We start from the raw sequence: 18,493 nt of genomic DNA on the forward strand, positions 1-18,493 counted from the left end.
ATGACCTCTCAGCAGAGCGCTCCTCTATAAAGCTCAAGCGTCACTGTTTTTGATGAACCTCGGTGACATTTGTTCAGAGTGAGGCCGTGTAGTCAATAAGGTTTTGTCATTTTTCTTCAGGACGTGGTATCTTTTTTGTGCGACTGCGACTCTGCAGGATGTTCCTGACTCGCTGTGTGATGGTGTGGAGTGTGTGGACGGCCCTCAGTCTCTGCGTGCCTGTGAGGAGCGGTGAGTGTTTGACTTTAGCGGATGTGATGCTCTCATGCTCTGAACAGGGAGCGTTGTTGTACAGGAGATATGTTAGAGTTACATTATGAGGTATCAACTGGATTTCTTTGACTTTGTCTTAGAGCTAGAAATTTAGTGACAAAGGTGTTCCAACCCAGGGCTGCGGTGGCCTAGTGGTTAGTTTACATGCCCAGTACAGAGGATACAGTCCTCAAACCGGGCAGCTGGGGTTCATATCCAACCTGTTGCTCCTCTCCGTATGTCATTTCCCACTCTCTCTCTCTCTCTCTCTCTCTCTCTCTCAGATTTCTGACTCTATCCACTGTCCTATCTCTGTATGAACGCATAAAGACATTACACTTAAATCATCCACTCAGTGAGATGTGTAGTGAGTGAAATGACAAAGTGACCTTACTATATGATCAGACATTGAGGAAACATGCTGATGTTGAAGTGCTGGCTTCTCTGACAACAATGCAGCAGCCCAGTATGTCCTCCTTCTAACGCTCTCTCTCCAATGTTTTGAATTTGGACTGCAGTACCCATTTTAAACACTAGGGGTTACATATTGCTGCTTTAAAAAAACACTTTTAATACTTAGAGTGCATCATCATAGCATGTATGTGTTCTATTTGTCAGCAGGAAAGTTGGGTGTCTTAATTTAGGTCTCTATGGGGAATGGCTCACTTTTGGGGCAGGCCTCAAGTGGCCGTAAGGGGAACTGCATTTTCCGATCCTTCATTTGCTCCATGGTTTCAGACCAAAGAAAAGTAAATCTGAAGAATGCTTTCTTTTGTCTTCAGCTCTCGAGGTGATCCAGCCCTACAGAGTGGTGAGCACAAACGGTACAGCTCAGGTCCGGTGCGTCATCAAACCTCCAACTTTTTCCCACTTGAGCAAACCGTCCCACAGTCTGCCCTCCAACCTCCCTGACCCAGAGGAGCTCCGTGTGACTCTGCTGAAAGGTCTTCACGGCACCCAGGTGTTCTGCTGGTTCATGCTGAACCTCACACAGCAGAGAGAGACAGTTGTGGAGAAAGAAGGACGGGTGAGTCTACAGCAGAGGTGTAAAGAGTACTAATATATTCTACTCAAGTAAAAGCACTGTTATGAAATTTTACTTAAGTACAAGTAAAAGTACCAGTTTAAAAATGTACTCAAGTAAAAGTAAAAAGTAACTTGTTTAAAATGTACTTTAAGTAAAAGTTACTTAGTTACTTTTTTTTAACAACGCGTCTCTCGTGTGTCGTGAAAAAGGACGAGAGGATATTAATCTCAACGTTTTTTTTAATTAAAGGCAAAGTTTATCTTTTCAGATAAACATTTTCTTTTCTACCCCATTGACAAAAACAAAATATAAATAATGGATACATATTCTAGGCTTATATGTTCAAGTAATCAGCTGTTTTATGAAGGGAAATGTTTAAACTATTTAAGAAAATACTAAAGGGGTCTTTGTCTCAATCATAAACAGTGTAGAGTATTTTAATGTTTTTAGTTTTGTTATTCTTAGTCTCAAATGCAGCTTCAAAGGCTGATGTAGCTGCAACTAAACCTGAGATGAAAGATAATCCATTTATTGTTTTAAAATGAGCCTGTATGAGTTTAAATATTAGATGTTTTAGTCACTGTTTGTTTCCATATTAGCAACTGAAACTTCTAACCGAGTCTGTTTGGTTTGAAGTCTTTATTTTCACACATCTGAGATGTGTTAAGTTACAGCAGCTTACAACACCCAATTTCCTCATACGTCTGCTTCAAAATAAAAGCACAGCCCAGAGACGGGAATAATGGACTTTTATTGTGAAAAACTTTCCGTAATTAAATGTCTTTATCGCTCGGAGCTGCAGCGGCGATTGTAGTCGCGAAGACTGTAGTGAGAAAGAGCACTCAGCCACTTCTTTGCCCAAGAGTAGGAACCACACCCAACTTATTTGAATCATCTTGGACTTAAGACAATGAGACTTCAGTTTATAAACACCTTCAGCAGGTAGACTGTCTCTCTGTCTCTCGTCGCTCCGGTGCCATGAAGGAAAATCATTAATAGAAGGCCTATTTTTTTTTTTACTCAGTAACGGATGTGATTTAAAATGTAGCGAATTACAATACTCAACAGAAAACCTACTTAAGTAAAAGTAAAAGTACAGATTTTAAAAAACACTTAAAAAGTAGTAAGTACACCAAAAAAAAAACTACTCAATTACAGTAACGCGAGTAAATGTAATTCGTTACTTTACACCTCTACGGCTGCCTGAAGATCAAGAGATCTTATAACAGGCTCTGCAGACACACTTCCTCTTAACAGTTTCTTACTAATGAACGGTCAAAATCTGTTAAGGAAACACAACTTTTGTCAATCATAACAACAGCAAAAGATGGCAGGGATTGATATTGTTTGATTTTTACTCCCATCACATTGAAGTTGAATCCCTGACAGGAGTGGAAGCATCGGTTTGCTGCCGAAGTCAAACTCAGATTATTTGATGTGTTTCCAGGTGCAGTGCTCCGCTCAGTTGGGAGAGGGCGCTGTGGAGCTGACAGTGTCAGGTCTTCAAGCCACGGACACAGATCTGTACCGCTGTCAGATCCAGGTGTTCTTCCCACCTCCGTACCGGAGGCTCAGGGGGAACGGCACACTCGTTCATGTTTTAGGTGAGACACCCACGTGACCGCAAACAAGTTCTGAACACAAGCTCACGTTTATACTTTCAAATCTGAACTCATTCGCATTCTCTCCACAGGAAACTCTGACTGTCCTGTGCAGGAGGCTCAGAGACAGACTGCACTGCGTGATGAAGATGAGGAGGAGGATGGTGAGAGGTTGGCACCAGCCAGTGTTCCTGTGGTTGTTCTGGTGATACTGGTCACATGTGCTCTCCTCTTCATTATCTACCTTCAGGTCAGAGCTTTTTATTTGATTATTAACAGGTTTGAATTATGACAATGTTCTCTCTCATTAGTCCAAGAAGAATCAATCAGTACATCCATTCTGTTACTGTTGTCATTATTTAAACAGATATTATGTGATTAGAAGTTATCACTGGTGGATGCAGGATGTTTGACGCCTGTTATTGTTTAAATTTGAATAAGGTGAGAACCACATCGTCCACCTGGAGCTTATCTTTGTCGTAACCTTTTCGCCGTCGGTGTAAGAAGACAGAATAAAGGCGATTAATCTCCTTTTATCATTTGCATGTTTTGAAATTCCAATAGTTTGGATTCAACCGTGCTTTTATTTTGAAATACAGTAAGTAACCTTTTGGTAGATGGAAGGTTAGGACATGAAGTCAAGCACAGAAACAGGAAGTGGTTCGGGATCCTCTTCTTTCTTTGCTGTATTCAATGAAATAAATCTACACTTTCGTCTGTCGTTTAAATATACGTGTCTTTTCTACACGCAGGCTCTGCAGTGTCAACGAGGGCGGAGGGAGATCGTCAGACCTGCGCCTGGCGTGCTCTACAAAGGAGAAGCTGCATTTTCATGTTAACACTTCATGAGAACGGCATGGCGCCAAAGCTGCTTATTTTATGGCTAAAAACATGAAAATACTAATAGATTAAAACGGCAGCTTACAGGAGTGTTGGGGGTCAGTAGGGTGTTTTCATCATTGTAGAAAACTACCATGCTGGTGTTTGTGAATATTTAGAATTATTAATGTTTACATTCTAGTAAACAAACATTCATAAAAAAATGGTGCCAATGAGGCACAGATATGTGAAGGCTTGTAGCTCATACTGTGTACAAACTTCTTGTTTGAAACAAAACTGAAAAGCTTAGGGGCGCTGGTGGTCTAGTGGTTAGTGCTGCACCCCATGTACGGAGGCTGCAGCCTTCCAAGCAGGACGCCTGGGTTAAAATCTGACTTGCGTCTCCTCTCCTGCATGTCATTCCTCTCTCTCTCTCTCTTGCTCTCTGATTTCTGACTCTGGTCCTTTGCACCTTTATTAAAGTTGCCTTAAGTGATTCGTGTACTGCAGTATTTTCTTCGGTTCCTGTCTTCTAGTAGATTTCCACTGAATTGTTGTTGTCGGTTTGTAGTTCTTCATCGCTGAGATACGTGTGATAAGAATCCATTTCCTCAGAATCTGCTCAGGAAATCAAAATGTTTTTAAAGTTTTGTGTTTTTGTGTCATTGTTATTCATTGCCTTAAAGGTGTCTTTCTTGCATCTGACTCGTGGTTGTCTGTGGTTTGAAGGGTCAGGGAGCATGTGAGCAGGCTGATCTCAGACTCGACTGTTTGTCGATGTTGTCTAACCACAAAGGATCACTGAGGTGTTTAAAACTGTCACATTTAAGGGGGGGGGGGGTCGGCAACATTTAGGGTAGGTGAGAAAAGGAAGCAATAGCTGAACCAACACGTTATCGTAAAGGTGAGTTCATGATAGAACTGATCAAATCAATATCATATAAAAGACAGTAAAACATAAAGTGATAGAGTGGAGCTGCTGGATGGATTAATGGTGATAATAACTGGTGGTTGACACTGAGTCATGTTTGTGACCTTTGGGTGCATATTTCAGTAACAAGTAACTTCACTCTACCTGCATGATTAGGAGGTGAGAAAGATCACAATCAGTCTCTAAAAGATGAAAATACGACACTGAAATTAAAACGGGTTTCACTATTCTTAAACACACACACACTGACTCCACAGCTCACACTCCGACACACAGGATGTGGACTAAAAACTGCAGACTCCAAACGCACCTGATTAAAACTCAGGGTTTGTTTTGTATCAAAGAAACATGCTGCTGATAAAGATTAAATGCCATTCTATACCTCACACAGTAGTGACATTAAGTACCTTAATATAAGATTATGATGTATACATGTCCAATTTCTGATGGATTCATCCTGTGTTGTCTAACCATTACAGATTGGATAATGGATCAGGTTATGAGAGGCGGGGAAACCCAACCATTGGATTATCAATGTGAGTGACAGATATCATGGTCATGTTAAAACAGGAAGTTGGGATTTGGTTGGAGTAGAGTGTTAACAAGATCCAACAGGGGGGAGAATCATGATGTACAAATGTGTTTAAGATCATGTATGTGTGTATTGTTCGGTTCTGGACTCTGCAGACTGCAGTGCTCGTGGTGCAATAAATACTCTTGCAACGAAGAAGGTCGTCTCCTTGAAATCATTTAAGACACCACATCTCATTTAGGGTGAGGGTTACTGTAGATATGTAGAATAACCTATCTGTTTTCATTGTAGAGTTCAGTGTTGACTTTACACCAGAACTTAAGACACAACTGACACTCAGCTGGTGCAGCAGGCTGCAGGAACTGATAAACCACCTCGTACTTTTCTTTCTGATTTTAGTGCAGATCTGGTCTGGAGGATTTTCCTGATAAAGAGCCGCCCCTCATTGCATTCTTTTCAACATTTTAAGACAGGTGGGACAGCCAAAAGGGGGATACGCATACATATTAATATGTTTTATTTTTTCAGGGTGTAGGTGTCAGAAAGGCCTGTTCAGACTTGTTGCTGGTACTAAAGTCAAACCAGTCAAGTCAACATGTGCATCTAAGTTGCAGACGTTCTGCAGAAAGAAACACATATGTAAGATCTCCAGTTGTAAAGGAAGAACTTTGACTCACGTTTTGCTTTTGTTGGTTAGAAAAGACTCACAAGCTGCTGGTACAGGAAAAGAGCCAACCTCAGAAAAAGAGAGCTCTGATGACACGCAAGCACAGAATCTGGTTAGCTCAGCAACCACATACATTTTTCCTGTTTAATAAACAGCTCAGTGTCAGTGTGTTGGTGTTCTTTTATGCGACAGGTTTTTTAGTTCTGAAGCTTTGGGGTAAGAAACAATGAAAATGACGACCTGCAGCTCCATCATCTTCTCCATTTATCTGAGCGTCGTACTCCACTTCAGCCAAGGTAAGTGTCTTAATCTATGATTATACAGTTCTTTTAAATATAAAGATTTTTACCAACTACAACAACAAATATTCCTTATCAAATGAAACATCTCATCAAGCGCTGTTTGGAATCACTTTCAGTTTTTATGTACATAGGTGATGGAATTTCAGGTAGCTCACTCCCCGAGCCTGACAGCAGTCAAAGCTGTACTGATAGGGTCAGCCGTGAGTACAACAACCAAGGTCACTTTGTGTCTCTCCCTTATCTTTAACCTCACATTTTTATCGTGTCAAATCACAAGCTTTTAGATAGAGCAGGTCGGGTAACACACCCCTGACTGTGGCATCATCTAGAGCAGGAATGTCAGAGTTCTATTAGGTCGGGGGCCGGATTTGTTCAAATGAGACCTCAAGTGGGCCAGACTAATTTTGCCAACATCACTATAACTCAACACATGGATATATATAGGCTAATGTATGATTGTATAGAAAACTTTAACATTAACATTAAGCAGAGGGGTTAACTCTGTCATTGCAAACTGCATGTTGGCACATGGAAATATTTAAATGTACCACATTACAGAAGACAACACCAATAATTATGTTTTGTTTGAGATTATTATATTATATTTAAATATTGCTGTTCAAGGTTATAAAAACTTTGACTCAGGTTATTCTACCTGCCCTGGGATCAGTGCATTAGAGAGACAGCGAGAGAGAGCGAGAGACAGACAGAGAGAGAGAGAGAGAGAGAGAGAGAGACAGAGAGAGAGAGAGAGAGAGAGAGAGAGAGAGAAAGAGACTTTAGATCTGTGTGTCAGGCCACATGCACAGTTTGCACTCGTTAAGGTTCATTACAGATAAAACCTGCTCACATGAATCAAGTTGTCACAAACACACAGAGTGTCTTCGATGCATCTTCGGGTATTTTAGTAGTAGGCATTATAAAATGATAACATGTTTCCAAACGAACAGACTTGAATTGATCCTTCAGCGTTGCGCACTGCAGTCTGTGGAGTGCACGTTTTTCAACTAAGTAAACTCAGTTAAACGACATTTCATATGAGTCTGGCAGTCCGTTCTTCTCCGTGTCCGCACTATCGTAATCTAACTCTGTCACTGACTTTTTAATGAATCTGTGCCATCTCCGTGCACAATTCGAGAAAGCATTTTAGCGCTGCTCCACAGTTAAACCAGCGGACCTCTGTAGATCGGGCAGCCTGTGCGTGATATCGTTTTTGGATAAGAATGAAATGTTCAGTAATAGTTATTAGTATAGTTATAATAGATATTTTTACGGTCTGATAAAAGCTGGTGATAAAGGTTCAACAGCAGTCTACTGCATTTAGAAGTGATGTCACGCTGAAACTTTTAGGTGATCAACACAACACGTTCACCTCTGGGTGACGTAAAAATGAACCATCTGTAATTAAAATCAGTTAATATTCATTTTAATTTACTGTTTTACAAAAACCAGAGGTAAAACTAGTCGGGAGATGCATCAGGGCTCAACGTCTGGATGTGTGGAGACGGTCTGGGCCGTTACGCATGGCGGAGATGATTGTTTTTTATTTGCACGAGCTGCTCATTGTGGAAGCTTTGTTATTATCAGCCAAAACTTTTGTTTTACATCAGTCAAGACAGGAGAAACTGGAAAGAAGTGTGAACTGAAGACCGTCATGATGCGCGCGCAGTGCGCAGTAGCTTTGATGCAATTCTGGCAACTTCTATTCTTCTACTTCTATTTCTAACTAAAGAAATATCGCTCCTTCGATCTCTCTTGAAAACCTGCATTCTGTGTTACCTCTCTCAGGTGTTCAGTCTGTTTTCTGATTAGCGTAATGCAGGAGCAGCTCGTGCGCTCGGCCACTCGTCTTATTTATGATACTCCCTGCTGAGAAGATAATTCAAAGTGCCCCGTTTAATTGATATTCGTATCATGATATCAACCTTTACGCTGCTCATTTTACATAGGTTTTAATACAATTCGGGGAAAATACGTATTACAAATATTTTATTTATTAAAAATCTCAAAATATTTTTCAATACATTTCCTCCTTCTTCCCAAAACGTCCCGTATGAAACCTGCTGTCGGGCTGTATGTCTGACATCCCTGATCTAGAGGGTAGATACCGAGCCTATGGGACGGTCTGACAGAACTGGCTTAGCAGGACACTTGTGTGTTACATGTGTGGTTAATGTCAATTCTCCTCACAAGTAAGGGCAGCTGTGGCTCAGTGGGAGAGTCAGCCTTTCCTCTGAGGTAGAATCGGCCGTGTCTCAACCAGGAGGTCGGGGGTTCTATCCCCAGCTCCTGCTGCAACATGCCTGATGTGTCCTTGGGCAAGACACTAAACCCTGAATTGCTATGGGACGGTCTGGCAGAACTTGCTTAGCAGGAGACTGAGTGTTACATGTGCTGTCAATGTAATTTCTCCTCGCAAGTCAGGGCAACCGTGGCTCAGTTGACCGTCTCTCATCCGGATGGTCGGGGCTCGATTCTTAGCTCCTGCGGCAACATGCCCGACGTGTTCTTGGGTGTTCTTGCTTCGTCAGCGGGTTAAACCAGAAGACCTTATGAGGGCAGCTGTGGCTCAGTGGGTTAAACCAGAAGACCGTATGAGATTACATGTCGAGATCTACGAGGCAAGGCACGTTTATTTATGTAACACATTTCAACAAGGCAATTCAAAGCACTTCACAGGAATCAGAAACATTTAAATAGAACATTTAAAAATCCCTAAAACAATCACAGAGAAGAGGAAATCTGAGAATATGCCAAAAAATAAATAGATTAAATAAGAGAATGCCTCATTTGTTTGTATAATAATCCATTAGAATTATATTGATTGAAATAAAATAAGAAAATGGAAGCAGTTAAACGAGGGGCTGATGTGATGTCTTCATTCAGGTTATGAGGTGATTCAGCCGCAGACTGTGACCGTGAGACCTGACAGATCAGCCTCCATCACCTGTGAACACACGGGGAATGTCAACTCTGTGATAGATGTTCGACTCAACACCATCTCCGCGTAAGTATCCCGATGTCCATGTGTGTGGGAATAAATAGGAAACAGACACACAGATGATGTGTGTGCGCGTGTGTTTGTGCACGCCTTCATTGTTGCAGTCATGCAATTTTTTTTTACATACTATCGTTATTTCAGCATAAATCTCACTCTGTGATCCAAAAGTGATAGAGGGGGGAGAAATCGTGCTCGGGCAAAAACAATCGTGCCTAATGTGAAAAGGGCTCTGACTTTTTAAATTACTGTCGGACTGACTGTTCCCCGAGAGCCTGTGCCCCTTGTAGCATTCCTTTAGGAGCACTATGCCCTAACCTAATCCTCCACCAAAAGTAAAACGACTTCTTTTATTCATCACCCACAATTATTCCGTCGGAAATAATTGTGTCTTCTTTCAGAAAAACTCTCTGCCAGTTGGGATCGAGCAGCTGTAAGGGCATCGTCTATTACAAAGAGAATCACAAGTACATATTCCTCATTTTCAACATCAGGCCAGAAGAAATGAAAATAAAATACGTGTGTGAGTTCACACTGAACATAAACAACTTACATACCACCAAAGAAGGAAAACCAACCACCCTACTGGAAGGTATGTTTACCCATGAAAAAATAGAAAATCCAAACATCTCTTTTCATGATGTGCCTTTCATACTGATTGTATTGCTGAGTTCAGGGGCGTGTGCAGACTTTATTGACTGGGGGGGGGGGGGGCACTGACTTATGCAGGGGTGGCGTTGAGTTTGTGTGCGACTTTCATTTCCTTTCTTGGGTATCTTTCAGGACAAAAGGAAGGACAAAAGGAAGAAGCTAAAAGCATACCTAAACCTCAACCTGAAAGTGATGAGTGGACTCTTCTGGAGTTCATTCTGATTGGTCTGCTGGTTCCGACGTTACTGTACAGCTGTATCATCACCTTTTTCTACTTCAAGATGTTCTTGACGGTATGACTTTTTGTCTCACAGTTTTTCTAATGTAGTTGAATATCTTTATCTGTTTCTCTGTTCAGCCCTGTGACTTTTCCCCTCTCTTTAAGTCAAGACAACTTTATTTATATAGCACATTTCATACAACAAGCATGGCCTCCATGTGCTTAAAATAAACAACTAACAATAGACAATACACATGATAACATACACTATGCATAACATATGCATAACAATATACGTATGCATAACAATGAAACCGCAAAAAAAAAAACATGTTAAAAAAATGCATAAAAAAAAAAAAAAAAACACAATAAAAAACGAGTAGGAATAAATAAGTATTTCTTAGTTAAAATATAATACATGCTCCAATTAATATGATTTAGCCAAAAGCTTGTACAAATAGATATGTTTTAAGTCTGGTTTTAAAAGAAGACACAGTTGTAGCAGACTGTAGCTCAAGTGGTAATGAATTCTAGAGAGTAGGACCATAATGACTAAAAGCACCATGAGCTGATCTTAAATTCATTTTGGGTAAGGAGACCTTTATTTGAAGATCTGAGGGAGCGTTCTGGTGTGTACTCAGTTAGCATGTCAGCAACATAGGAGGGAGCTAAGCCATTCAAAGATTTAAAAACAATCAGAAGTATTTTAAATGTGTTTTACTGGCAGCCAGTGAAGAGTGGTTAAAATGGTAGTGATGTGTTCAGACTTTTTGGTTTTAGTTAAACCCCTGGCAGCAGCAGCATTCTGAATAAGCTGGAGTTTATGTAGCACCTGTTTTGTGACTCCAGCAAAGCGTCTTTGTTACCAAAGGAGGAAAAGAAAATATAACATTTATTGAAATGCTTCTGGGAAAAAAAGCCTACGATACACACAAAAATAGCTGACAATAGCCTCTAGTTTGGAGATCACCAGAGTCACCTCATTGGCTTTTTAACTAACTGACCTGCTGCAGTTCACTGTCTATTTCAGACCGAACTGTCTCTCGACATAATTAGCTAAGATCAAAACAAATCAGGGCAAAGAAAAAGGTCTCAACAGGGAAGAAAGCAAGGCTAGCTAATTAGTTCCATGCATAGACTGTACTTAACATGGACGTAGTCTCAGTGACATCACCCATTTGTTTCTGATAGAGCAATTTGAAGATGAACATTGTGGTAATCAAATTGGGAATGCTGACTCCAACTTAAGCTTTACTGATTTCAAAAACATGGGAGACCACAGACTCCAGACCTCCAAATGCGAACACCAGATGATTCGGCCAAATGGTGAGACCACACACATGCAGTTTGTAGTATCGATTTCTCAGACACGGGCTCTCACAGAAACTTGCGCGATCCAAATGTGACTTTAGAAGCAAAACAAACATGGAGCAAGATGTGGTTTGCGACCAGCCTCAAATCGTCCCATGCCCTCCACTGATCATTGAAGGGGGCAAATCAGGCCCAAAATTGTGCCTGAAATCGTCTATTGAGTGGATCTCAACTTTGGTCACGATTGGTCTGGGGCCCCAAGCAGTTGCCTGCCCTGCCTGTTGACAAGCAGCTACTCTGTCTGCATTTCATTAAGCAAATATATCGAACCCTGTACAATGTGTCTTTTTTTCTGTGTTTCAGAGCAACACAAGCGATCCGGAGAACTCCACCTATGTGGAAATGAGGAAAGCCCCTGTGACAAGAAATTCAGAGCATGACTTGTACAGCTGAGTCGTTCTGCTCCACTGGCAGCATCATACTGACAAAAAGAAAAACATGGACGCTTTATCAATAGACTTAAACTTACTGCCACTTCACCCCCATCTCTCTTTTTCTAAGAGCTGAAAACAAATGTGCTGCTGAAGATAACCAGCAGAGGGAGACAAATACTATCTGCTTCTGCAGACCTGCTTTCATGTTTGCATGCATAAAGTCATAATATCCATTTTGTATGAACAGGTACAGATTATTTTTAATACCCAAATAGAAGCTATACAACTGTTAGACTTGATGATGTCTTGTACAGTGTGTGTGTGTGCATGTTCCAGCCAGACAGAAATAAAAACACACCAGTGATCTTGACTTTTTTATTTGGGGTTGGTTTCTGTATGATTGTCCTGATCAAGACATAATTTAATGCAAAGGTTTGCAGCATCTTTTCAGTCCAATTCTAAATTGGTAAATGTGTCCTTTAATGTTAGATTAGATTAAGAAGTTTATTTTAATTCAGTGTCAGTGGTAAGAAAATGGAAAGACAGAAAAAAAGACATCTCCTTCCTCCTCATCCCGGGTCTTTATCTCACATGCCAACATTATTACTCTATTCATACAGAAACGCTTGTAATCAATTCTTAGTTTTTTTCATGCTTTCATGTGCAAAGCTCACAGTCAGTCAATATTTAAGGAATAAGGAATAACAAGAGCACCAGATATAAAATAATACAATATCACAGGGTTCAGACTAAAGGTGAAATATAATAATCAAGTTGTATGTTCTGAAATACTGACCAGACTTCTTCAGGTTCAAGTTCAGGTTACTTTATTTGTACCCGTAGGTTAATTTGGTAGGTCTTTGAAGGATGGCAAAATGTGCAGATAGTGATTGATGGGTAAAGGACATTTACAGATTACAGACGGAGGCTAAAAACACAAACAAATGTATGTGAAAGAAGACAAAAGACTGAGCTGTCAGTCAGTCGCTCTCTGCAGCAGTAAAAGGTTCAACCTCAGAGGTGTTTTCTCACGCTGAAGACAATGACGATGTCAAGAAACAACAAAAGCACAAGTAATCCGTGTGTGACGGCTTTAGAAACAGTTTGAAAATATTACAAACATTTTACAGAGGGTGTGGTGAATGCTGCTGAATGCTCTTCCTGTAAGACTTAACACTTTTTTAAATATATTTTTGGGATCTTTTTCTTTTGCCTTGATTGGATAGGACAGCTGGGGAGAGACAGGAAGTGTAAAGAGGAGAGAGTGGGGGATGACATGCAGAGAAAGAGCCGAGATCGGTATTGTCTATATGTGGGAAACACATTGTGACTTGTAATGAATCTTTTGAAAAAAAAATGTTCAAGTAGGATTTCAAAGAGACATGACTAAGTTCTTTGAGCTGGCTAATTTTCTTGGCCTCATTGCAGTTCCTAAATGGTTTACTCTCAGTACAACCATTTAAAGCCCATTTAAAGCCCATGCTTGTGCATGCTTTGTGTATGTTCAACTGTAACGGAGGACTTCAATGAATTATAACTAAAACATTTTGTTTACAGCATGCAATGTTTAGTCGTTGGTCTCTTTAGACAAAGTTTCATCATAAAGTTTTGATATTTTCAATGTTTGTGTCTCTTCACGGTGGTTGAATCATGTGTTGACGTACACAACTTGGGTGTTTTTCTTAACACCTCTGATTGGTGTAATCCCTCTGAGATTTAATTTTGCAATTGTCTGACATCAGTTCAAGAAGGTGTGAATCCTCGATACTGTACTCACTGCTTAATTGAATGTCACATAAGCATTTCTAGATCACGGTCATTTCGTGTAAATTTACATGCAGTGTGAAGATACGAGCATAAAAAGTTCGCTAGCATTAGCATGCTAACACAACTATGTAGTGCAAGTTGTTTTGGTTTCATGCTGGTGCTCAAGGGCGACATCTGCTGGATCAAAAAATCGCATATTCTTCCTTTAAAAACAACAATGATTTATTAAAATAAAAAAAGGAATACATTTTTTTTTGTTTTTGCCTTTTTGGCAGAGCTAGGGAGCCGCGGGAGAGGAACAAAAGAGCCGCATGCAGCTCCGGAAGCCGTGGGTTACCGACCGCCAAGCTAGGGGATAAAATCAGTGCCCTACCAAACTCTGGGACGTGCATTCTAAACTCTGTGTTGTTTTACTGTACGCATGTTTACTCTGTCACATTTGCAAGCCAAATGCACAAATCCAATGAGTGAAAACTGTCTTATCACTTCTCATAATAGAAAACGAAACATGTACGCCATGTACAAATGACAGAATAACCCAACAAAAAAGGTGCTGCACAGCACTGAACCAGCACAGTCAATGAACACAAATCCACAGTGGCTACATCGTAAATACTATGAACCTTAGCCTACAAAAAAATATATATTTTAGCAGTATAAGGATGACAAAATGGTCACCACTGAAACCTCAAACTCCACACAAATCTCTATTCTAGTTTTCCAGTAGTCTGCTGGATTTTGAATCGTCAGTAGACTGATCATCTGTAGTCAAAAGGTAACGGAACCATTGTAACCCCCCCTTCTTCTGGTTCTATCTCAGCAGACTGAAGATATCACACAACAAATTAACTCAGGTTCATGGCATTTATAGGCAAACACAAAAATATGGTTTGTGGGGATGGTAACACATGCAGCCCAGATCCAGCCCATAGTTGAGATTGTCAGCAAGCAAAGGGAATGAGCTGACAATCCCAGCTCTCTATAATGACCACCACCGCCACACGAGGACGCTGTTGTCATACAAATAAAAATGCGCCTGCATAGACAGAGATATAAGATAAAGCTGGCTATTAAATCTAAAACTCAGAGGAATGAGTTTGCAAGATACTTTATTCGAACATAGAAATGTATTTGACAAACTTCAATAATCTACAATAACCCTGTTACAACTGCATAATATTACGATCATCTTGGCATTTTATTCACACTTTAACACGTTACCTCTGCTTGCTGGCTGTCGACCTTTCTACTGTCTGTCCTATGTGAAAAGAATAGAGGAGTTTGCAAAATCAAAAGGAGAAGTTGTTTATACAGTTTTTTGTGAGGAAAAAGAAAAACAAACAGACCACGTGATGTAAATTTTGATTTAGAATGGTAAAACAAAAAGCTTGTCTTTCAATATTCAATCCAAAAAGGAGAAATTAGAAAATGAATGACCAATATCGGAAAAACAGGCAAATATCGATTTGTTTTGTGGTTTTTTGCTTCAGACAGTAAAACAGTTCTTCCATTTTTTGGTTTCGAAATAAAATACATTTGTGTGGCTGATTTGAATTCGATCAAAAATTAATTTCAGATTGTCCAATGATAACCAGACCCTGAAGTAAAAACTTTAGAAAAAGAAAAAAGAAAAAACAAGAAAATATTTGACAGCATTAAAATAATTAAAATTTCAAGCACATTTTAGAACTTCTAATTGGGCAAAATGTTAAAAAAAAATAAAAAACAGTTAAAAAATTCAAGATTCACATAATAAATGAAACCCAACCAAACCACAATGAAATAAACTTTCTACAAACTACTATAACATCTACTCTCAATTAAATAATTAGATCATTTAATTATTATTGTCATTGATGATTTACATGAGATTAAATTTAACTTTTCTATTTTCTACTTAAAACATCTCATATTATACAAAAGGCCACAAAAATAATAGAACTCAAATATCCTCTGAAAATAACTCTGTGAGTCATGACTGTCTACAGTGAGTGTAACACCCAAGTCCCGCTGTCTGTGATGCTTTCCGAGTTTTCCGAGTCCTATCTTCAGTTTGGTTACATCGCCAGGACGGCCGGCGGGCTCATCCCTTCGCGTATAAAAGTTGTTTATTTGAGGGACTAGAGAAAAGAAGAATAACATACTGTACTCACTGCTTAATTGAATGTCACATTCACAAGTGTTTCTAGATCAGGGTCATTTCGTGTAAATTTACAGGCAGTGTGAAGATACGAGCGTAATAAAGATCGCTAGCATTAGCATGACAGTCAGCATTCTGAGATTGATCATTGGCCCAAATCCTCTTTTATTAATTTTAGCTCATATAATTATAAGACAATTCTAGGAGTTTATATGAGATGATTTTACAAATCACTGTATTCGTTTTTTCAGACCACAGAAGATATTTTTATTAGTCAATGTGCGTTCAGTTCTCAGTACATCGTAGTTCCAAATTGAATCTTTGTCAGTTGCTGCTGCAAACACCTAATTTCCTGATACGACATCCTCAAATTAAAAGCATTCAATGGACATAACAAAAGTGGACTTTTTGTCAAGAACATTCCATAAATACATTGTGTTTATCGTCCACTTGTGCTTTAGTGGAGCTACATTTAGCAATGGTATAGTTACAGCACCTTCATCCGCACCTGTGCCGACGAGTCAAAGCACGCTTATTTAAATTTAAATTTAAATCTCTGGGACTAAGCACAAGCACATGGTCAGAGTGTGCCATGTTTAAGATGACAGCTAAGAGCTAAGCTAAGTTTAAGCAGGTTCAGCATATTTGGCTTTGACATGTAGTGAATGGTACAGAAACAAAGCACCGTGATCTGTATTTTGTTTTGGTCCAGTACTGAATTTCGGTACCTATCCCTTATCATTACAGCTTCATCCTGTGAGAAGGGTGTGGGGTCTGACCTTCTGCCATAGACTATATAAAACATGCACATAGTCACCATACAGTATGCTTCTTGAGAGGCGTTTAGAAGCCCTAGAACAGAAATGCTATCTCAACCTAACTTTTGAGCTAGAAAAGATAATCTAGAAAAAGGCTAAGAGCTGGAACTTTGGGAATCTTAAATCTCAATGTGGGCAATGTGGGCTTCCTCAGTTTTTGTAAGCCAGTTTCAAGTGGACACTTGACAAACTGCATTTTTTTGCTCTTCCATATTGGCTTAATTTTTGGACAAAGAAGGTTGCTGCTTACCTTTTAGTAAATAATAATAATGACAAAAACAAGAGGAACAGGCATCCAAGACACTCAGCCAGGCAAATCTGCTGATGAGCATGTATCTCTCTTGCTGTTGCTTCAATTGCAAAGAAGTAAGATTTTCTCAGTGGGTGGGGGATACTTTAACTGGCTGAATCTCACGTACGTACAAAATATACTTGAATATACTGAATAGATTTTATACTCCTATACATTTCAAATATTATTTAAGTTTATAGAAATGTTAATACTTACAAATGTGCGCAACACTTTGCCTATTCCATATTGCATTTTTTAAGAAGAATTTCCCTCTTTACTTTAGTTTATATCTTAAACACCACATACAAAGATCCTTAGACTTTGACTGTGCTTTCATCCATCATTTTTAACCCACCGTGATTTTTTTACCTCTCAAACATTTTAAGACTGTCAAAACTAGTTTAAAATTACAATTATAATTATTTGAAATGTAAAAGACATACAGTATATATGATATACTTATTAATTTTACTGGTAACTCCAATTACTGACTGAGTAACTTTGCTGTAATCTTTGATTGGAGACAACATTACTGAAAAAAACAACTTAGAAATAGGAACCCTGACACATTAAGTAATGTGTCACCTTGAATTTTCTGAGTTATCTTATCTAAACTTTTGCAGGTCTATAGACAATATAAGACAATCGTGCCACCAGCGTAGTGGCGCTGGTGGCACGATCCAGAGATGGACCGCGGCACTCGCTGTGGAAACTCGATTGACTAGAGTAGCAGCAAACTACAGCGAAGAAATAGAAGGAAAAAATGCTGTTAACTTTCACAAAATATTAATTATCTAATATAATTTTAATGCTATTATTTAGTTACAAAAGAAGCCACAAAAACACAACTACATCACATATTTAAGAAGGCTCTATTTGTTTGCCTCCTGCCTGACCCGGCGCATCACAATAACACTACTCGTTACTGCTCGTTATCAATTATCTGTTGTACTTAAACTACTTTGTTATGGATGGATGATATACGTCTGTGTTTCCTAATTCCTAATCAATAGCTCGAGTTAACATAATTTATTTCCACTGCACTTTCATTAGGTAAAGATTATTAATTTTAAGGAAATAACCAAGTAAGAAATACACTTCTTCTTGGTGAAGTAGTCTGTGTTGTTTGGGACACAAAACCTACTTTCATATAAATTTACCTCTTTGTTAGCTAGCTTTCACCCTAGTCGATTAAAGTGTTTATTTTCCACCTCCTATTGTAATTAATAGTTTTAACCTCTTGCCTTTAGAGTATTGATGTCTAAGAGCATGAATGCATTTTGTGCATGAAGTCCTCACTGAATAGTTAGTTGTGCATGCTGTAAATCTGGTTGCAAGGAAAATGTTTGGGCTCACATGAAAAACTATGCTGAGGTTTCTGTACTGCTCTGAAGAGAAAATATACCAGATTATTTGAAGTGTTTTATTATCATCCATTATTCAAAACTATGAAATACCATGTTCAAAATGTATTTGAATGAACTCAGTACAGTGTAAATGCAGCAATGTAAAAGGGGGATCGATTGGTTGTTTCTAAGCCAATGAGCTATTGAAGTGTATTCAGCACTAAAGAGATTAGTCAGTGTCACTTGCAGGAGTTTGCATGACATGTTTGTTTTTTCTCTGAGGAATGGTCATGACAGCTATTCCTGTAGTGAACAAAATAATGTCCAGAAAGATAAAGAAATCTCTGTAATTATTTGTTTGCTGTTTAGAATGCTATAGGCTGTA

General features: G+C 39.2%; 2 protein-coding genes across 3 annotated transcripts; both read left to right on the forward strand.

Moving 5' to 3' along the window:
- cd28 (CD28 molecule) lies at nt 1-4,195 on the forward strand. Its single transcript, XM_020637857.3, has 5 exons — nt 1-231; nt 1,035-1,279; nt 2,727-2,883; nt 2,973-3,130; nt 3,633-4,195. The coding sequence occupies exons 1-5, from the start codon at nt 159-161 to the stop codon at nt 3,717-3,719; spliced, it is 720 nt and encodes a 239-aa protein (XP_020493513.2). The 5' UTR covers nt 1-158; the 3' UTR covers nt 3,720-4,195.
- Nucleotides 4,196-5,942: 1,747 nt separating this feature from the next.
- Nucleotides 5,943-12,109, forward strand: LOC136181327 (uncharacterized). Of its 2 annotated transcripts, none has more exons than XM_065962541.1 (5): nt 5,943-6,125; nt 9,018-9,138; nt 9,531-9,721; nt 9,913-10,073; nt 11,675-12,109. In XM_065962541.1, the coding sequence occupies exons 1-5, from the start codon at nt 6,056-6,058 to the stop codon at nt 11,762-11,764; spliced, it is 633 nt and encodes a 210-aa protein (XP_065818613.1). In that variant the 5' UTR covers nt 5,943-6,055; the 3' UTR covers nt 11,765-12,109. The 2 variants fall into 2 exon arrangements, with proteins under 2 accessions (XP_065818613.1, XP_065818612.1); XM_065962540.1 differs by lacking the exon at nt 5,943-6,125 and adding an exon at nt 6,238-6,331.
- The last annotated feature ends 6,384 nt before the right edge of the window (nt 12,110-18,493 follow it).

This window comes from Labrus bergylta, chromosome 13, assembly GCF_963930695.1.
Source record: "Labrus bergylta chromosome 13, fLabBer1.1, whole genome shotgun sequence".
NCBI lineage: Eukaryota > Metazoa > Chordata > Actinopteri > Labriformes > Labridae > Labrus > Labrus bergylta.